Genomic DNA, 17,317 nt, shown 5'->3' on the forward strand with positions numbered 1-17,317 from the left:
TGTCTTTGCTCCCTCTGCCTGGCTGGGTTTCTCAGCTCTTATCTGTTCAGGCACCCCACATTCCAGTGTTGCTGTGGCTCCCTGCCTGCATCCACGGTCATGGCGATTCCATGGGTTCACACAATCCCTCAGATGAGAGAGAGGCAAAAACAGGGACAGGGAGGGACGGAGAGAAAGCAGCTCAGTGGAAGAAGAGATGAATGTACATGAGAAGGGGAGACGTTATATGTTGTGATAAGGTGTAGCTGACATCCTGAACTCAGGATGAAACCATTCTTCAACCAGCTGATTGTCGCTGCTCTTAAGACCCACATTTTACATTGATCATCCAGTGACCACAAAACACAAAATTGTTTATATTAACAAAATTTCTATCAGAATATATCATTTTAAAATCAAACAATAGTTGGCGGGCTCCCTAGGGGTCACGTCTCTTCTGTTGAAGACTCAAAGCTGTTTTGAGAGATAGACAAAGCAGAAAAAAGAGACAGGGAAAAGGATGCAGTATTTTCAAATCTGTCCCAGATTAATGGGTCATTCTTAATCTCTCATGGATGTGCCCAAATTTACCCCCCACCCCCCTCAATCTCAATCTGAGACCTTTGTGATCCTAAAGTGAGAGAGAGAGAGATGCATGACAGCGGGTGGCAAATGATAATTATTCAAAAAAGAGAGATGGGGAGAGGCGGAATGAGTGGTTAAGGACACCTTTGATTATCAACTCAATGCATATTAACATTCACAAAGTGTGAACATTTTATTACAAAAGAAACCTACACAAATACAACAAATTCTATTAGAGTTCAGAAAATTGTGTCCCTTTACCTTCACTGTGGAAATTCTCTTGAATCTTGGAGTCGTAGATGTTTGAGTTTAGCATGTTGAGGAAATATAAATGAATCCCTGATTTTTATAACCGGCCACTATATCATCTTGTTAATGAAATAATGTCTGTCAACTAAATTAACAGCTTACTCTGATGTTACAATGATGTGGTTATGGATCAGTAGCTCATATCCTACAATATAAAAGATCTCTGTATAAAACTCATGTTATGACAGATTGGTCCATTTTAGCATTTTGAGTCCAATTTACTTTGAGATTAATCTGAGTGTTGGTAAAATACACATTAAACATCAGTTACAGTCTTCAGTCATACCTGCACTGTCTTTAAATTTCGTCTTTACAGCTTTCTTCATATTTACGACCCTCCCTCTTACCTTATTGTGCTATCTGCACCTATGTAGTGCCGTAGGTAATTTCAGTGTTTTGAAGGCTCTCTGTGTTGTTTCAGACAACTTATGTCACTTCCTGTCTCAAGCCTTCTGTCTGTCTCTGAGTTTCTCGTGCTCTTTCTTGAGATGTGTGATGATGGAGCGGATGGCTTTGCTCTGGGGATCGGTGGGTTCTCTCTGAAGGTAGTGGCTGAAGTGGCGGATGCTGCGACTCAGGAGGGAATCTAGACCATGACCTCTGCCCCCTGATCGCAGCAGACGTTCTGCGGCAAGAGCCAGGTTCTTATCCCAGTTTGCTGGGTAGTCTACCTGGGTATCCACTATTTGACAATACAGCTGTCAATAAAAAAAAAGACCACATAGCTTTAACTATTTGTATAATAGACGATATTAATAACTTTTAAAAGAGACTTTTTAAAACAGGTTTATAAACGGTTTTTAAAACACAACATAAATGATAGAAGACATCAGCTGTGATGTTTTAAGGAACTGTATTCAGTCTACAAATAATTTCACATGACACATCAATGCTGACAAACTAGATTTGCATTTCCTTAAGGAAATAGCAGAGCTTGCAAGGTAGCAAAAGAAAGTGTTAAAGGTTTTAGGTAAGCTTTGATTTTAGGCTTTGATTGTGTGTATAATGTTGCATTAGAGCCGCTTTGCCGCTTTCATGATGCTCACTGTGCATCTTGTTTTTTTGTTGTTAAAAACATGAAAAAATTCACCATGCAAATTACTGTCGAAAGCGAACATTCTGTAATAGTATGCCAATAAGATATTTTAGATTTTCAAACTTAAATTTCTTAAATAAAATGGCACAATTAAGACTGAGCTTACAGTATCTAAACAAAGAGTATGTTTAAACAGTTCATTACAAAATAAACCTGTTAATAATAAAGTAAATGTATTTGTCTTTGAATCATTCATTCAAGAGATTCATTTAAAAACACTGATTCATCCAGCAATGAAATAAGTACATATTGAGAGAGTCACTGAATCATGTGAAGTAGAACACAATAAAAATATTTATTGGAAGCTGCATTGCAAGCACAGTCATTCCAAAAAAGGCTAATATATGATGTCATTTCCTACTCACATTGTAACAAAGCTCATAGAGACGGGCCTGCTGTTCCTTCTCCATGTTCTCAGCCAGGACAAACAGGAAAAAAGCTGTCTTCATCCTAAAAAGTGATGGAATAAAAGCACCCAAGTATACCTTTGTCGCTATATACTGAGGTTTGGTGTAGATACAGTGATGAGATCCGTAACCCATGTATTACCTGGCCTGCCACATCTCCTCATTGGCAACTCTCTCCCAGGAGCCAGGGTGGAAGCTGACAGAGTGGAATAAACAAACGTTATAATGTCATTTAATTAGCTGTGAGTAGCTAATCTTACTTTCATAAGTGTGTACTTTCAAAAAATAACCAAGTTGATGATATGCAAAGAAAAAAAAATATATATTTTTTTTATGTACATTCAGATGGCATCAAAGCAGTCTTGTTGAGTACGGACTTGAAATACAAGTTTAAAACCAGCCAGTAATCCAGCGAATCGTATTCTGCATATCTTAAAACCACACAACAGCTGATCTTCAACCTCGCCTGTCTTTGGAAGCTCTCTCTGTGGTGAACGACCCATATATTTCTGCATTTCTTCCTTTCCACTACATCGCTCATAAACGTGCGGCCTCTCCTTCAAAGGAATATTTTAGCGTGTGACTTCCCTGCTAATATTTGGCTGGCAGGCAGGGATGGACACGCTTGTAGTGGGTGAGAGGAGAGTAATGTCACACCATTCAACCCCGATTAACTTGCTGAATACCAGTCGGCTGCAGAGAGCCTCAGTGCTGGAGACTAGAACTAATTTCACTTTATACACAGATATTGACACGCCGCAGTTTAGAAAGTCATTAGGGTGGGGTCAGCGGACTAATAACGACTTTGAAGATGGAAACAGAGGCTGTCTGCACAGCATGAAGTCAGAGCAGTGTTTAAGTGCACTTTAATATCAGCAAAGACCAAAACACTTCAATGGGTTGCACGAGGTGTAAAATGGTGCTGGAGTGCACCTGGTAAGGATGCTCAGACCAGTGATGAACCTAAAGGTACATTGACTAGTATCATTTCAAACATTTATTTACATATACATTTATTTCATTTGGCAGACCGATGGAGTTTGAGTTCCTTGCCACTGACGCCTTTTGGTTGGGGACTTGGCAATATTGTCGACTTGATTGCACAGACACTACTGGAAGAGAACTGAACTGAGCTGGACGTTGACGTCACTGAATCAATGATGAACTGACTTTAACTGGAAAATTGATTGTTTACCATTGTCCTCTTTTTAGAGAATTTAATTTTGTTTGTATTATTGAAAAACAATTTTCTGTTTAACACTGTAAAGCTGCTTTGGCACAATCTGTATTGTATAAAGTGTGACTTGACTTGACATTGGAGTTGAGAAAAACTGATTCAAAGTGTTTCTGATCAATTTCATATCCTTTTTCACAAAATCTAAGCATAGCTGCTCCAAACTTGCCAGTTAGACAGACAAAATATGTTTAACTGACCATTTTGCATTTGTAGGGTCCTAAACATCTTTGATTGCAATCTTTAATGACAGCTTAATCATAATTTTATTCTTTCTTCAATAACATAACATTTTTACTCAGATTAAATGGCTGGAGCACATACTTTAATGACTAACATAAGCACTTAAAAACACCATAGAATTACACAGGTTTTTTTTTTTTTTGGACATGGCAACGTGGTAATACCAAGGATTTCAGACAGGTACCATGGAAAGTACCATGAAATTCTTTGAGATCCATGGAACCTCATGTGAATGCTGTAGTAAATGAATATAGTAATCATTTAGCACCATGGTATACTAGTAGTTATTTATTTTTATTGCCATGTCAGCATCTAAGGTTATCTTCATGGCGATAAGTTGGAATAATACAAACACAAAATAAAACCAAATAAACACAAAAATACAGCAGATAAAATGATACAAGATTTGTTAAATTAGCGCCATGGTATATATCACAGTACCATGAAAATTTTAATTGCTTAGATATCTACAACACCTGGAATGCACTGATCCAGGTACATTGTGCTGCACTTTTAAGTGTCACGTCCACAAGGGGTGCTATAAGTGATAGAATTTTTTTCTCCATGTCATGTGGGTTTATTAAACTGCCTAGTAGTGTCATGAAAAAAACATGCCTATGGGTGCATGTTTGCAAAAAGATACTGCGCTGCTTGAGGCATGTTTCACTGCACTTTCAAAGTAAAATGTCCAGTGACTGGTGCAAAATAGCGTGTTCAATTTTCACAGAAAATAAACGTCCAGTCAGTGGTGCTTATGAAGCTTAAAAAATGTACCCCCTGCACTAAACCCTATCTAGTGCTCTTTTGTGGAGTGTCGTGAATCGTGATTCAGAGCAATGCTACACCAGGTGAGCTATCAAGCAAGTTTACTGCATCAGAAATGCTATATATATGGAGCTGGTTATGTGATGCAAACATCAAAATGTATTTGTTTACAAATCATGCACTGTTGTAAAAGTGTTTTAAGGTCATAACAGTATTGTGCAAAAAACAAGTCTTTATTTATCAATACTTTGCCCCTCTAATCATAATCTGTATGAAAATAACAAATCTGTTAGCCTAATGTTCATTTCAGCTTGAAACATTAAATTCCACATATTACCAAAAAGTATTCAGGCAATATGTCACTTCCTAAGTAAACCACAAACACAAGTAATCGTGCTACCTGTCATGTGGCTGGCTCCAGTTGTAAAGGTTAAGTGTTTTTTGGGCCCATTTTTCAGGGTCAAATGGGGTTTTGACAGGTACTAACTGCTCACAGACGCCCCAGGGCCAACGAGAGAAACTCCTCTCCCAGCTGGGGTCACCCTCAGTAAGGCCAATACATGCAAACACTGGCCTGCTGTAGACAAACCCAGAGCAAAGACTGAGCATCAGTGTACAGTTTAAAATTAATGTGTACATCTTCATAATAACATTCATTATGTTTTACATTCAAATAGAAAACTAAGTTAAGATTCCTATATATTTATTATTAAAAGGTACATAAATCTTGTGTTACATAATGTAACATTGCTTGTTGTTATGTTATAATGTTACAAATGGACATTATTATAAAGTGCTGCTATAGATAGTTTTGCTTCTGTTTGTTACTGAACAACATGTTTAAAAAAAACTCCCCATGGAAACCAAATAAAATTATTACCTATATACAGTGTTGGGGGTAACGCATTACAAGTAATGCGAGTTACGTAATCAGATTACTTTTTTCAAGTAACTAGTAAATTAACGCATTACTTTTTAATTTACAAGAGAATATCCGTTACTTTTTCAAATAAGTAACGCAAGTTACTTTTTTTTTTCCAATTTATTGATTGACAGCTTTATTTTAAAAACAAACAAGCAAGCCCTGTCCAGATTAAAAAAGTAACGCAAAAGTAACATAACGCATTACTTTCCATAAAAAGTAACTAAGTAACATAATATTATAATGCATTACTTTTAAAAGTAACTTTCCCCAACACTGCCTATATAGGCTATATACTTTCATTCTCTGCATAATCCAGCAAGAAGCAAAAAAATCTTTAAAGTAGAGTATTTTAGAGTAGAACTGAGTAAAAGCTTTTAAGCCTGTCTGTTATGTTAGAGCCATTATAGATCCTGAATCACAGGATACACATGGCAGGGATATAGAAACTGGCTCTCTTAACAAAACAAGCAGGTTGCTGATTTTTTTTTTCTCAAGTATTTATTTCTTATTCTCTCTGTTCTGCTTCCCAGGGAAATGACTGAAGTGCTTATTGCCCCCCTCTCAGAGGCCGGGGGCTTTACCAAGGAAATACTGCCGTCTGGTGGAGGGAGGCAGTATAGATGGTTAATCTCCTTTGCTCTTGCAGTGTGGTATAAGGGGTAACAGATGACAATCTATCTCTAGTGCATTCAGCAAATTGTTCTATAAAAATATGCACAAATTATAATTTAAATGTCACTTGTAGCATATATAAAGAGGGCATATGAATATGAACACAGACCTCTGTGTGTGTGTATCTTACTGCATATTGTGCTTGAGAAACTGCTCAATGCTGAATGTTTTCTTTTCCATGGTGTTGATTGGATCCCACCAGCGCCCTGGAAACGTGACTCCAGGTAAATGCTTCTGGAGTTTTGCCACATACCAGCTATACGTCATCATCTGCATCATAAAACGCCGGCTTTTAAAAGCCATTCGAAACAGTGACAGAGTAGCGTGTTTATGGCTGAAATAAATTAGACATGTGTCAGGCTGGATTACGGACCTCCTGGTCAACAAGGCTGAGGTCTGGCCGGAGACCCTGGCAGTAGTGCAGGTAGCGCAGTGTGTTTCCTGGGAGATCACCACGAGTCAGAACCAACGAGCTCGCCGGCAGTGACAACACAACCTCACGGGCAAACCTGTCCACCACGTCATTAGCGCTCTGATCACACTCTCTGTCGACACACAGACAAAACACTGAAAATACCTTCTCTAAAACACAGTATGAAAACAGGATGTGCAGTGTTTCTTGACTTGCAGAGTAGGGGTTAAATAGGGCCACAATTTTTTGTATATTTATATACAGCATGGGTTTTAAATTTTTTTGATGCTAAGCACCTCAAATAAGTGTTATTATCATTAAACTAAAACTATTAAAACATTTTTGGTAATTTAAATAAAGCTGAAATCAATTGAAATATACATATATTACATGAAAAACTCAAAGTAAATAAAAATTTGAAATAAGTTTAGATTAAAGTACTAAAATAACTGTAAATAAAAAGACAACTAAAACTGATATAAAAAGATAATTATTATTATTATTATTATAATTATATATATATCTATATATATATTAGTGCTATCAAACAATTAATCGTGATTAATCGCATCCAAAATAAAAGTTTTTGTTTACATAATATATGTGTGTGTACGGTGTACATTTATTATGTATATATAAATACACACACATGCATGTACATATTTAAGAAAATTATGTTACGTTTACATATTAAATATATTTATATACGATATAATTTATATGAATGTAAATATATACTCATAAATACATGTAAATATTTTCAAAATATATGCTGTATGTGTGTGTCTTTATATATACATAATAAATATACACAGTACACACATATATTATGTAAACAAAAACTTTTATTTTGGATGCGATTAATCGCGGTTAATCGTTTGACAGCACTTATATATATATATATATATATATATAAACACATAAAACTATTTTAAAAATACAATGAAAACTTAAAATCTAAAAATAAAAGCTAATTCAAATATTAATAAAAACTTTAATAGTATACAAAAAATATTTAAATAACTGCTGCAAATACGTTGATCATTTTATAGGAAAAATTAATATTATAGGAAAAATTAACCTATTATTTGTAATATTATATTCAAATATGAATTGCTTCAAAATATTGCACATATTAATGTAATATTGCAAAGAAAACAAAATTACCTATTGTTTCCTAAACTGAATAATTTTATATTATCATTGAACTAAAGCAAATTGTTTAAGTGTTCAAATGTGATCTTAAAATATGATCTTAAACATAATATCTTAGGTGAACATGTCAACTATAAGGTTTTAACACAAGTAACTAGTTTTTGTATTTATTTATTTGTTTGTTTGTATGATATCTTGCCTAGTACATGATAATTACCACCAGATTTCAGTAATTATTGCACCTACAATATCCCAAAGGTCAATAAAGGTCAATAGGTTAATAATGCCTGTGTGTAAAAGTCTTTAGTGAAAATAGTCTGTTGTAACAGCTTTACAAAGACAGCATTTGATACTGAGAGTTTGCCAGATGAAAGTGATCTGAAAGTGATATAAAGGTTTTATGAGCTGCGTGTGTGAATGCACCCGCACATTCATTCACAAATACTTCAACCACATCAGCACAGCAGTAATGTTTACTTTGAAGAGTTTGCACAAAAGTGTAAGGATCCGTGACATTCTCGTTCTTTCAGCTATTCTGCAGTCAGTAGCTCTGTTTCTCTGTGAGCAGTGACGAGGTGGAACATCTCTCGGCTGTAATCAGCCTCGGACAGGTGTGATGAGCGCTGACAAGTCTCACCACTGATCAAAGCGATGTACCAAACCTCAGCGCTCTAATCTACATGACTGCCGTGGCTAGGATGTCTAATCAAGCACAGAACTCGGCTGCTTTAATCTGCATGACTAGCGTGGCCAGGACGGCTAATCAAGCATAGAGTCAAAGCTGCAGAAGAGTGCAAGAGAGCTTTTGCTTTGATGTGTGCAGTGTGCTGCTGAAGCATGGAGGAAATGAGTGACTGCCATGGTCTGGATGATCAACCACAAATATATTTAAAAAAACTCAGACTCTGATGGTTCAGCGGGTCTGTGATGTTAATGCAGTAATGCACACTGATAGGCCCACTGCAAAATAATTAGTATTTAGACCGGTCATAATACCAATCTGCATTTCTTTGACTACTGTAGTCCGCTGATTATAAAAACTATTTTCTATTTTCAGCACTGATTTTAGGTGGAAATGTATTGAATTTAATGGAATGGGTTTCAAAATTAAAAATCGAAATTAATATCAAGTAAGAGATAATGTCAGCTGGTTGTTATCACCAACACAAAAGGGGCAATACATGAAATAGCACAGAATTATGGTTGTCAGTTATACAAATATACAAACAGTAGCCTTTTGATGATATTCAATATTCTGAGTATAAATAAATAAATATGATTGATTGAGGAATCATCATTTGGGCCAAACATTAAAACATTAAAAATGTTTAATGCCAGAACTGATGTACAGTATGAAGCTCAGGAATGTTTTACCGTTAATTACTTCTTAAAAGAACAGTATTTAACCATATTTATTTATAGGCTGCATTTATTGAACCAAAAATATAGTAAACACAGTACTATTGTGAAATATGTGACCAAGGACCACAAAACCAGTCATAAGGGTCCATTTTGTGAAATTGAGTTTGGTTTGTTAGGATAGGACAATATTTGGCTGAGATACAACTATTTGAAAATCTGAGGGTGCAAAAAAAATCTAAATATTGAGAAAATCGCCTTTAAAGTTGTCCAAATGCAGTTCTTAGCAATGCATATTACTAATCAAAAATTACGTTTTGATATATTCACGGTAGGAAATGTACAAAATATCCTTATGAAATATGATCTTTACTTAATATCCTAATGATTTTTGGCATAAAAGAAAAAACGATCATTTTGACCCATACAATGTATTGTTGGCTATTGCTACAAATATACCCGTGCTATTTATGACTGCTTTTGTGGTGCAGGGTCACATATTATTAGAATTTAAAATAAGCATTTTCTATTTTAATGTATTTTAAAAATGACATTTTTTCCTGTGATGTTAAAGTAATTTCACCAGTCATTACTCCAGTCTTCAGTGTCACGTGATCCTTCATAAATCATCTGTAAAGTTTTCTTATTTTTATCAATGTTGACAACAGCGTTGCTTAATATTTTGGGGAAAACATGATCAAGTTTTACAGGACTCTTTGATGAATCCTTGCTCAACAAAATTATTAATTTCTTTAAAAAAAAACAAAAAACTACTGATTAAACTTTTGAACAGTAGTGTACACATATAGACATACACACATCATTCATGTAAAAGGCCACCTGGGGACAAATTTCCTAGAGCAAATGAACAGAAACCTCCTTAACACTTTCATATATGAAATGTAATGTTGGTGTTCAATATTGGTTAGCATATAAATCAGTATGAAAACATAAATATATGTCTATTGCTATTGAAGCTGCTTTAATAAAAGTGTCTGCTGCCTTTCTAACAGCAACATTTTTAAAAGTTTTTTTCAAAGGTATTTCAAGACTTTTGTGACCTTAAACTTTGAAAAGTGAATTAAAGATGTTTGAAAAGTTTAATATCATCCACTGGCTCCCAGTCTGTGTGACTGTGTGAATGGTTTACTTGTGGTTTAAGCTGATCATGTGTGAGATGAGGCCTGCAGTGAGTATCCAGGCTCCTGTGTTCCACAGCGTCCCCCAGCCCAGACGGCCATTCAGCCAACACACGGCCCAGCTCAGACCCAGACCAGCCAGAACACACACCCCAGCATCAGCCTGCAGCCAGAAGCGCTCCACCTACATACACACATGTGATATATTCACTGAAGTCAATTTGAAATATATTACATCATATAAGAATCATATCTGTTAGAATTGTAACACTCACCACTCCCAGCAGAAGAGGCTTCTCGATATTCAGGTTTGCTCTCCAGGCAAAGAACACGGAGTAGGTGCTCACCATAGTGACAATCAAGCCAATAAAAACACAGCGCAGTCTGGGGGTCAAATATATGCCATTAATTAAAAAAGTTTTATGATGATATTGCATTTGAATACATTGAAACTACATTTGAAATACAGTATGATGGCAAAACTATGATGGTATGCATAGGAGAGAGTTGTAGTAATATCACACGAGCACAAGTGCTATTGTACTGAATATTAGCATGGCTGTGTCTGCCTGTAATATTGATATTGCTTTTATAAACAATTTAATATCTAGTAATTAACATTTCAAACACAATATTGTTGCTTTTTGCTCTGCCGATAATGTTTCCTGCAAGAACGAAATTGAGTCAAAATAGTTTCCACAAAATTAGTTAATGGAGGAATAACATGTAATATATGTTACAATATAATAGTATATAATATCAGCAATATTTCAAGCTTCAAATTTTCAACACCACCTCTCCAATCAGATTTAGTGGTCCAGAAATGTTTATTTTATTTTATTTTATTTTTTGAATGAAATTAAAACTTTTAAATTAGCATTAAATATATTATTCAAACATGGCGCAATGGCTTTTTTTTTTTTTGAAAGAATGAAAACTTTTACATTAGCATTAAATTGAATAAAATTGAATAGAATAATAAAAAAATTACAAAAACATTTTTTTTAAAGTTATAAATTAGAATATATATAATTTTGAATTCTGTTCTTTTGAATGCACAACTGTTTTCAACATTGATAATGATAAAAAGTTATTTTAAACTTCAGTAATATTTCACAATAGTACTGTTTTTGCTACATTTTTGATTAAATAAATGCAGCCTTAGTGAGAATAATAGACTTGTTTCAAAAACATTAAAAAAATTGTACCAAAGTCAAACTTTTGAATGGTAGTTTAAATAAAGTTGAAGTGTTCAATATCTGTGCCACTAGCAGCACCAAATAAAATTGAAATTGCAAAATGGAAGTGAATGTAAATGGCAAGAATTATGATTATTCCCAACAGGTTTCAGACAAACAGGTAGTTGAGCCAGAAATTGACATATTTGACAGCTCAAAAAAAAAACACATCCAGTGTTTACATTTACAGTATCCTCTTTACATTAAACTGTGATGGATGAAAAACTTTTAGATTGTGTGCTTTTCCTTCACTTCAGTGGATCTCATGCAGCCACGTCTTACCTGTTCCACAAAGACAGTAAAATGCCTAGAAGTGCCAGCACTAGTACTAGAGTAGACAGATCATTCACACAGTGATTCCACTGAGCCCTGAAACACAACAGACACACTTATCAATATATCCACTATGTGTGCATGTCTGTGTGATGGACAGAGACTCAAACTGAAAGTGCTGTGAGTGTCTGAATGTTGTTGTTTTTTATCAACATTAAGTGCAGTCTTGTGACAGGCTTCTCTCTATCTGTCTCCCAAACCCAGTCAATGGCCAATTTCCCTGCTGAAAGAGATAGTGCCCTGCCTGTGCCTTAATACCCATCTCTCTCTGACAGCTTATTTAAGCGTCGTGTGAAAGCGAGTGTGTGTGAGAGAGAGCGTTTGAGCTCCTTATGGCAGGTTTATGCTGTGACATGCTTGTTGTGTTCCCCTCTCTGGATCTCACCTGTCCATCACACTATGTGGCAGCTGTGGGGGGTGATGGGAAACGGCTGATTGGTGCTAGCGGGACATAAAATAAGCTCTCTCTCTGGGGACACCCAAACGTTTGATGAGGGTGGGCTGAGGAGACGACCTGAGTCTCGCATGATGTGTTACACCAGTGTCATCAGAGATGCTGTGAACGTCACTGATCGTTTCTAAGCCAGTGCAACACAACAGATTTGTTATTCCTAGCAGGTTCAGCGTTGCAGTTTTGGAGGGAAGGGGGATCTACTGTACAATAATTAACTATGGATGAGGTATTAACAGAGTATTTAGTCTTTATTAAAGCTGCTACTTAATATAAGTGGAAGAACACTTGGACAAAAACAAGACAAACATTTTGGATTTATTCATCAAACAAGGTGTGGTACTCTCGTGAATGCGCAGCGGAGTCTGACACAGAAGAGAAGAAATTGTTGAATAAAGTTGTTATTTTTGTTTTCTTTGCACACAAAAATTCTCGTAGCTTCATAAAATTACGGTTGAACCACTGAAGTCACACAGACTATTTTAACAATGTCCTTACTGCCTTTCTGGGCCCTGAATGTGGTAGTTACGTTGCTGTCTATGCAGGGTCAGAAAGCTCTTGGATTTCATCAAAAATATCTTCATTTGTGTTGCAAAGATGTACGAAGGTCTTGCAGGTTTGGAACGAAATGAGGGTGAGTAATTAATAACAGAATTTTCATTTTTGGATGAACTATCCCTTTAATTTGTTTTGCAATTTTCTTACACTCACCATAACATTTTTAGGAGGTTCGAGTTTTCATCCGTCTTTGCCTGAAACCAAAGAATTCCATATGCAGTGCATTAGATTCATAAAATAAATGCAGCATGGAAATAACTACACATTTGAGTACATACATTTAATTTTTCAAAACATGTTTTTTAAATTATAAATCATTATTGAATCTGTTGGTACCAGGCTGAAGGTGCCATATTCAGCTCGGAGCAGGTGTGTGAGGAGGCCGTGGAGAGACGTCTGGTCTCCCCAGCTCCAGCGAGCTCTGTTGAGGTAGGAGGAAATGGGCAAGTAGACGTAGGGCACAAAGCCAGCCAGAAAGCACGTCCCCAAAGACACCAGACCAAAGAAGGACAAACCCTGTGGGCAATGCATGTCACTTGTTATTGATAGATCCTTCCATTGCCAAGTGTTCAAATTTAATACATACCAAAACAACAGCATAGACATAACACTTGGACAAAACCACAGTTATATGGAAGCGATTGCCTCTACTGCTTTGCACTGTTTTCAATTGCAAGTACCAGTACCTGAAGACCTTCAGAAATCACTGGGTTATGAATACTAATCTCTGTAATGCTGTATATTTATTACGTGATGTGGCTGTATTTGAGTTCATAATATCAGAGAATATGCTCTTTGAAAGGTATTAATGACATTTACATCATTGTGAAATGTTGAAAAAGTATGTGTTGAAAGCTGAGTGATTATCAATACTTACGTTATGAGTGTAGAGGTGCAGGAGGGCCCAGGGAATTATGATGACAACATACAAGACCAGTGTGTGCTGATTACACAGGCTCAGCCCACAGAAGAGCGCCCCCCACAGAGCAAACTGACAAAAGACAAAAATATATATAGAAATATGCATCTTACAACCAAGATGTATCAGTTTTAAACCAACAATGATTGGTATCACCTATAAATACCAAATGGTTTGGACTATAGTACCTTCTTCTTGTGATGAACACTCTCTGCACAGTGGAAGCAGGCCGAGAGTGAGAAAAGGACGCCCACAAACAAGTTGTTAAGAGAAAAGACTTCAGCCACGACCGACCACTGCCATACCAGCCTGGACACTGCAAAAACTCCACCTGCCAGGACGGCCCCTGGACCAGGACCAGCCACCCTGAGCACAGAGGAGACAACAGTGATGGACTATATACAGTTTTTCAATGTTTTTTTGACATACCGTAAACTCTAGTGTGTAAGCACTCTTATGCTACAACATCTGGTATGTAAAAGAAAATCTATATGAAGCAGCAAATCAACAAATGACCAACTGTAACCATTCAAAAATGCTTGAAAGACCAAAATAATAAATCAGTAATTAACAGTGATGATGTTATGAGTTCTGGCATCATGAGTTTAATTACATAACAAATAAAAATAAAGGTACAGAAGAATCATTGCGCTATTCAATTTAAGGTGCCCTAATTTTAACACGGCAAAATAATGACAAATACATCCACACCAACAGGTGTCAGTACAGAGTCCAAAACCAATGGTACTATTCAGATGATTAGGGGGCAGATAAAGCTTTTCATATAAGTTTGGATATATAACCAAGTATGTCCAACTTTATCCGTGTCCATACAGTAAATTCACGTAAAGCAATTATATAATATGTAGCATGTATCTCAACTATAAACTATATTATTTTCCAGCTCTAATCTGATAAAAGTGACAAGGCATGAAGATATTAAACATTAATTTCATGATTTTCTGTAACACTACTTTAAAACAATATGTGAAAAGTGCTAAATTAATTAATTAATTTGACTTTGACAAACAAGTACTGAGTAATGTTAATTAATAACATTACTTACTTTAGGCTAGGGTTAGTTGCTTGTAATTATGAATAATTTACTGTTATTACATAGTAAGTATATGTCACAAGGGCACTGTAAAATAAAGTTTTATCTGTTATTTTATAAAAAAACAAAAAACAAAATCAACATAAATACTGTACAATGCTCCAAAATTGTTTATATGTAGACATTTCACCACATAAAGCATGACTGAATAATGCAACTGCATACTTCAAATGGTAAACAGGCTCAGAAATCTTAGCTGGATGTAAAACAAATTCTGTTTATCTATTAACTCGTGAATTCATAATTGGGGGAAAATCTTTGAATGTACATATCCACCTGCAATACATATACAGTATAATTTAAGACTTGACTTTGACTTGTGACAAAAGACTCGAGACTTGACTTAGACTTGGGACTCCAGCTGGGAAGAATAAGATAGGACACATGGCCGGGGCGAGGTAAAAGGAAACGCTGGACAAAAGGATGAACGAGCGAGGTCAGCTTTGTCTGTTGGAGGCCCGAGAAGACAGAAATGAAGGAAAGCAAGGAGAATAAAAAAAGTTGGGAAGAAGCAAAAGAGAGAGAGCTGCAGCGGAAAAAAAACTGAGCCCGGTCTCCAGCACACTGTCTTGGAAAAATTTTAGCGAGCTTGACAATTAAAGGGGGGTGGTAGAGGGGGGAAGCGAGGCAGTATGGCCCTCTCTTCATTGTGCCGAGTGGCTTAGAGTCCTCATCAGCCTATCAGCTAAGTGACAGGCGGAGAGCTGCTCTATTCAGCGGCACAGATACACGCCGCGGGCCAAGCGGCTGCCAGCTCCCTCCTGACCCCGCAATCCCTCGCCGCTGACAGCTTCAAGCTCCATGGCAAATTAGGCGCTCTCACATTACAATCGCACAAGACAGATTCCATTAACGGTATCTAAAATTGAGTAGAGAGCAGGGCCCTCGCCTTATCAGACCTGACTCATAAGCAGCCGCGGCACCGCCGAAGCTCGCGCGCTTAATCACGAGCCATGATACCATTTAGACGTTTCCAGCGCGCCTCTGCCTGCCGCTGTGATAGTCGGCCACAAAAGAGGCTGATGAGACTTATGGGAAGGGGAACAATGGAGCTTTCGCAGGGAAAGCAAAGTAAGTCAGGAAAAAGCGGAGCGGAGAGAAGGGTACGGATGGAAGAAAGGAGGAAGGATGGTGTGTGAGGAACTCGCGCTTGCTGACTACTTCTCTTTTCTCTTCTCCTGCTTTTTTTTGCACACTACTTGCCTTTCCTCTCTTTTCTTTTCCTGTCTTGTTTGAGACGAGGCCGCGCGTGCGCGCGCAGTCGGACTAATAGCTTGTCAAAAGCAGGCGGGGGGGATTCTTGGTGATATCGGCTTCTCTCTAGTCCTCTTTACTACTCGAGGATGGGGCTGAGGAAGACGAGGCTCGGTGAAGATGCAGACCCCCCGCACCCTTGACTCTGTTTCCAGCGCGCCTCTGCCTGCCGCTGTGATAGTCGGCCACAAAAGAGGCTGATGAGACTTATGGGAAGGGGAACAATGGAGCTTTCGCAGGGAAAGCAAAGTAAGTCAGGAAAAAGCGGAGCGGAGAGAAGGGTACGGATGGAAGAAAGGAGGAAGGATGGTGTGTGAGGAACTCGCGCTTGCTGACTACTTCTCTTTTCTCTTCTCCTGCTTTTTTGCACACTACTTGCCTTCCCACTCTTTTCTTCTCCCGTCTCGTATGAGACGAGGCCGCGCGTGTGCGCGCAGTCGGACTATTAGCTTGTCAAAAGCAGGCGGGGGGGGATTCTTGGTGATATCGGCTTCACTCTAGTCCTCTTTACTACTCGAGGATGGGGCTGAGGAAGACGAGGCTCGGTGAAGATGCAGACCCCCCGCACCCTTGACTCTGCTCCTGCTGCGTCCCAATTAACCCCCAGCACACGTCGGCGGTTGGGGGGCCACGGCTGGGTCAGAGCAGGGGTGCTATCCGGAGGTAGGCGAAATATCACATCCTCCCCCGTCATCGCTTCAATGGGGTGGCCTGACATTAGCTCGCTGTCCTCCTCCTGTCTTTATTCCTTTGAGGGGGCTTGACACGGACCTCTTTAGGAGTGTCTGTCTGCTTGAAGGAAGGCATGTGACACGTCCTGCATTCCAGAACATGTAGGACCACCTGGGTCTCCTTCTCTCTCTCTCTCTCTCTCTTCAGTGATAAGGCGAGAGAGTGACACTTGCGTGCAGCATCAGAGGCTTGTCTGTTGTGCAGGATGCTGCTGTGTTAGTGTCTCTGTAGTACTTCAGTTCAGAACAGATAGGTGACTCCAAAATAAACACTGCAACTGTGCAAACATGCTTGACTACATCATTGCAGAGAAAATTAAAGATGCTTATCTAACTTCTTTCTTATATAAAAAGCAGAGCTCTCACTGTAATTTAGTGTTAATTTAGTACAGTTAACGTTTAACAGTTAACCCTATGAGGAATATATAAATTCTCTAAT

The 17,317-nt window shown here is 37.6% G+C and overlaps 1 protein-coding gene across 1 annotated transcript; it reads right to left on the reverse strand.

Annotated features, from left to right (window-relative positions):
- Positions 1-507: 507 nt before the first annotated feature.
- LOC107739249 (transmembrane protein 260-like) lies at positions 508-16,841 on the reverse strand. Its single transcript, XM_016551283.1, has 14 exons — positions 16,716-16,841; positions 13,968-14,174; positions 13,738-13,851; positions 13,197-13,376; positions 13,014-13,054; positions 11,801-11,887; positions 10,556-10,664; positions 10,292-10,464; positions 6,589-6,760; positions 6,346-6,485; positions 5,019-5,195; positions 2,519-2,572; positions 2,335-2,419; positions 508-1,571 (listed from the first exon to the last, which is right to left on the reverse strand). The coding sequence occupies exons 1-14, from the start codon at positions 16,839-16,841 to the stop codon at positions 1,317-1,319; spliced, it is 1,920 nt and encodes a 639-aa protein (XP_016406769.1). The 3' UTR covers positions 508-1,316.
- Positions 16,842-17,317: the final 476 nt, after the last annotated feature.

This window comes from Sinocyclocheilus rhinocerous, unplaced genomic scaffold (genome assembly GCF_001515625.1).
Source record: "Sinocyclocheilus rhinocerous isolate Xijiao unplaced genomic scaffold, SAMN03320098_v1.1 scaffold495, whole genome shotgun sequence".
Taxonomy (NCBI): Eukaryota; Metazoa; Chordata; class Actinopteri; order Cypriniformes; family Cyprinidae; genus Sinocyclocheilus; species Sinocyclocheilus rhinocerous.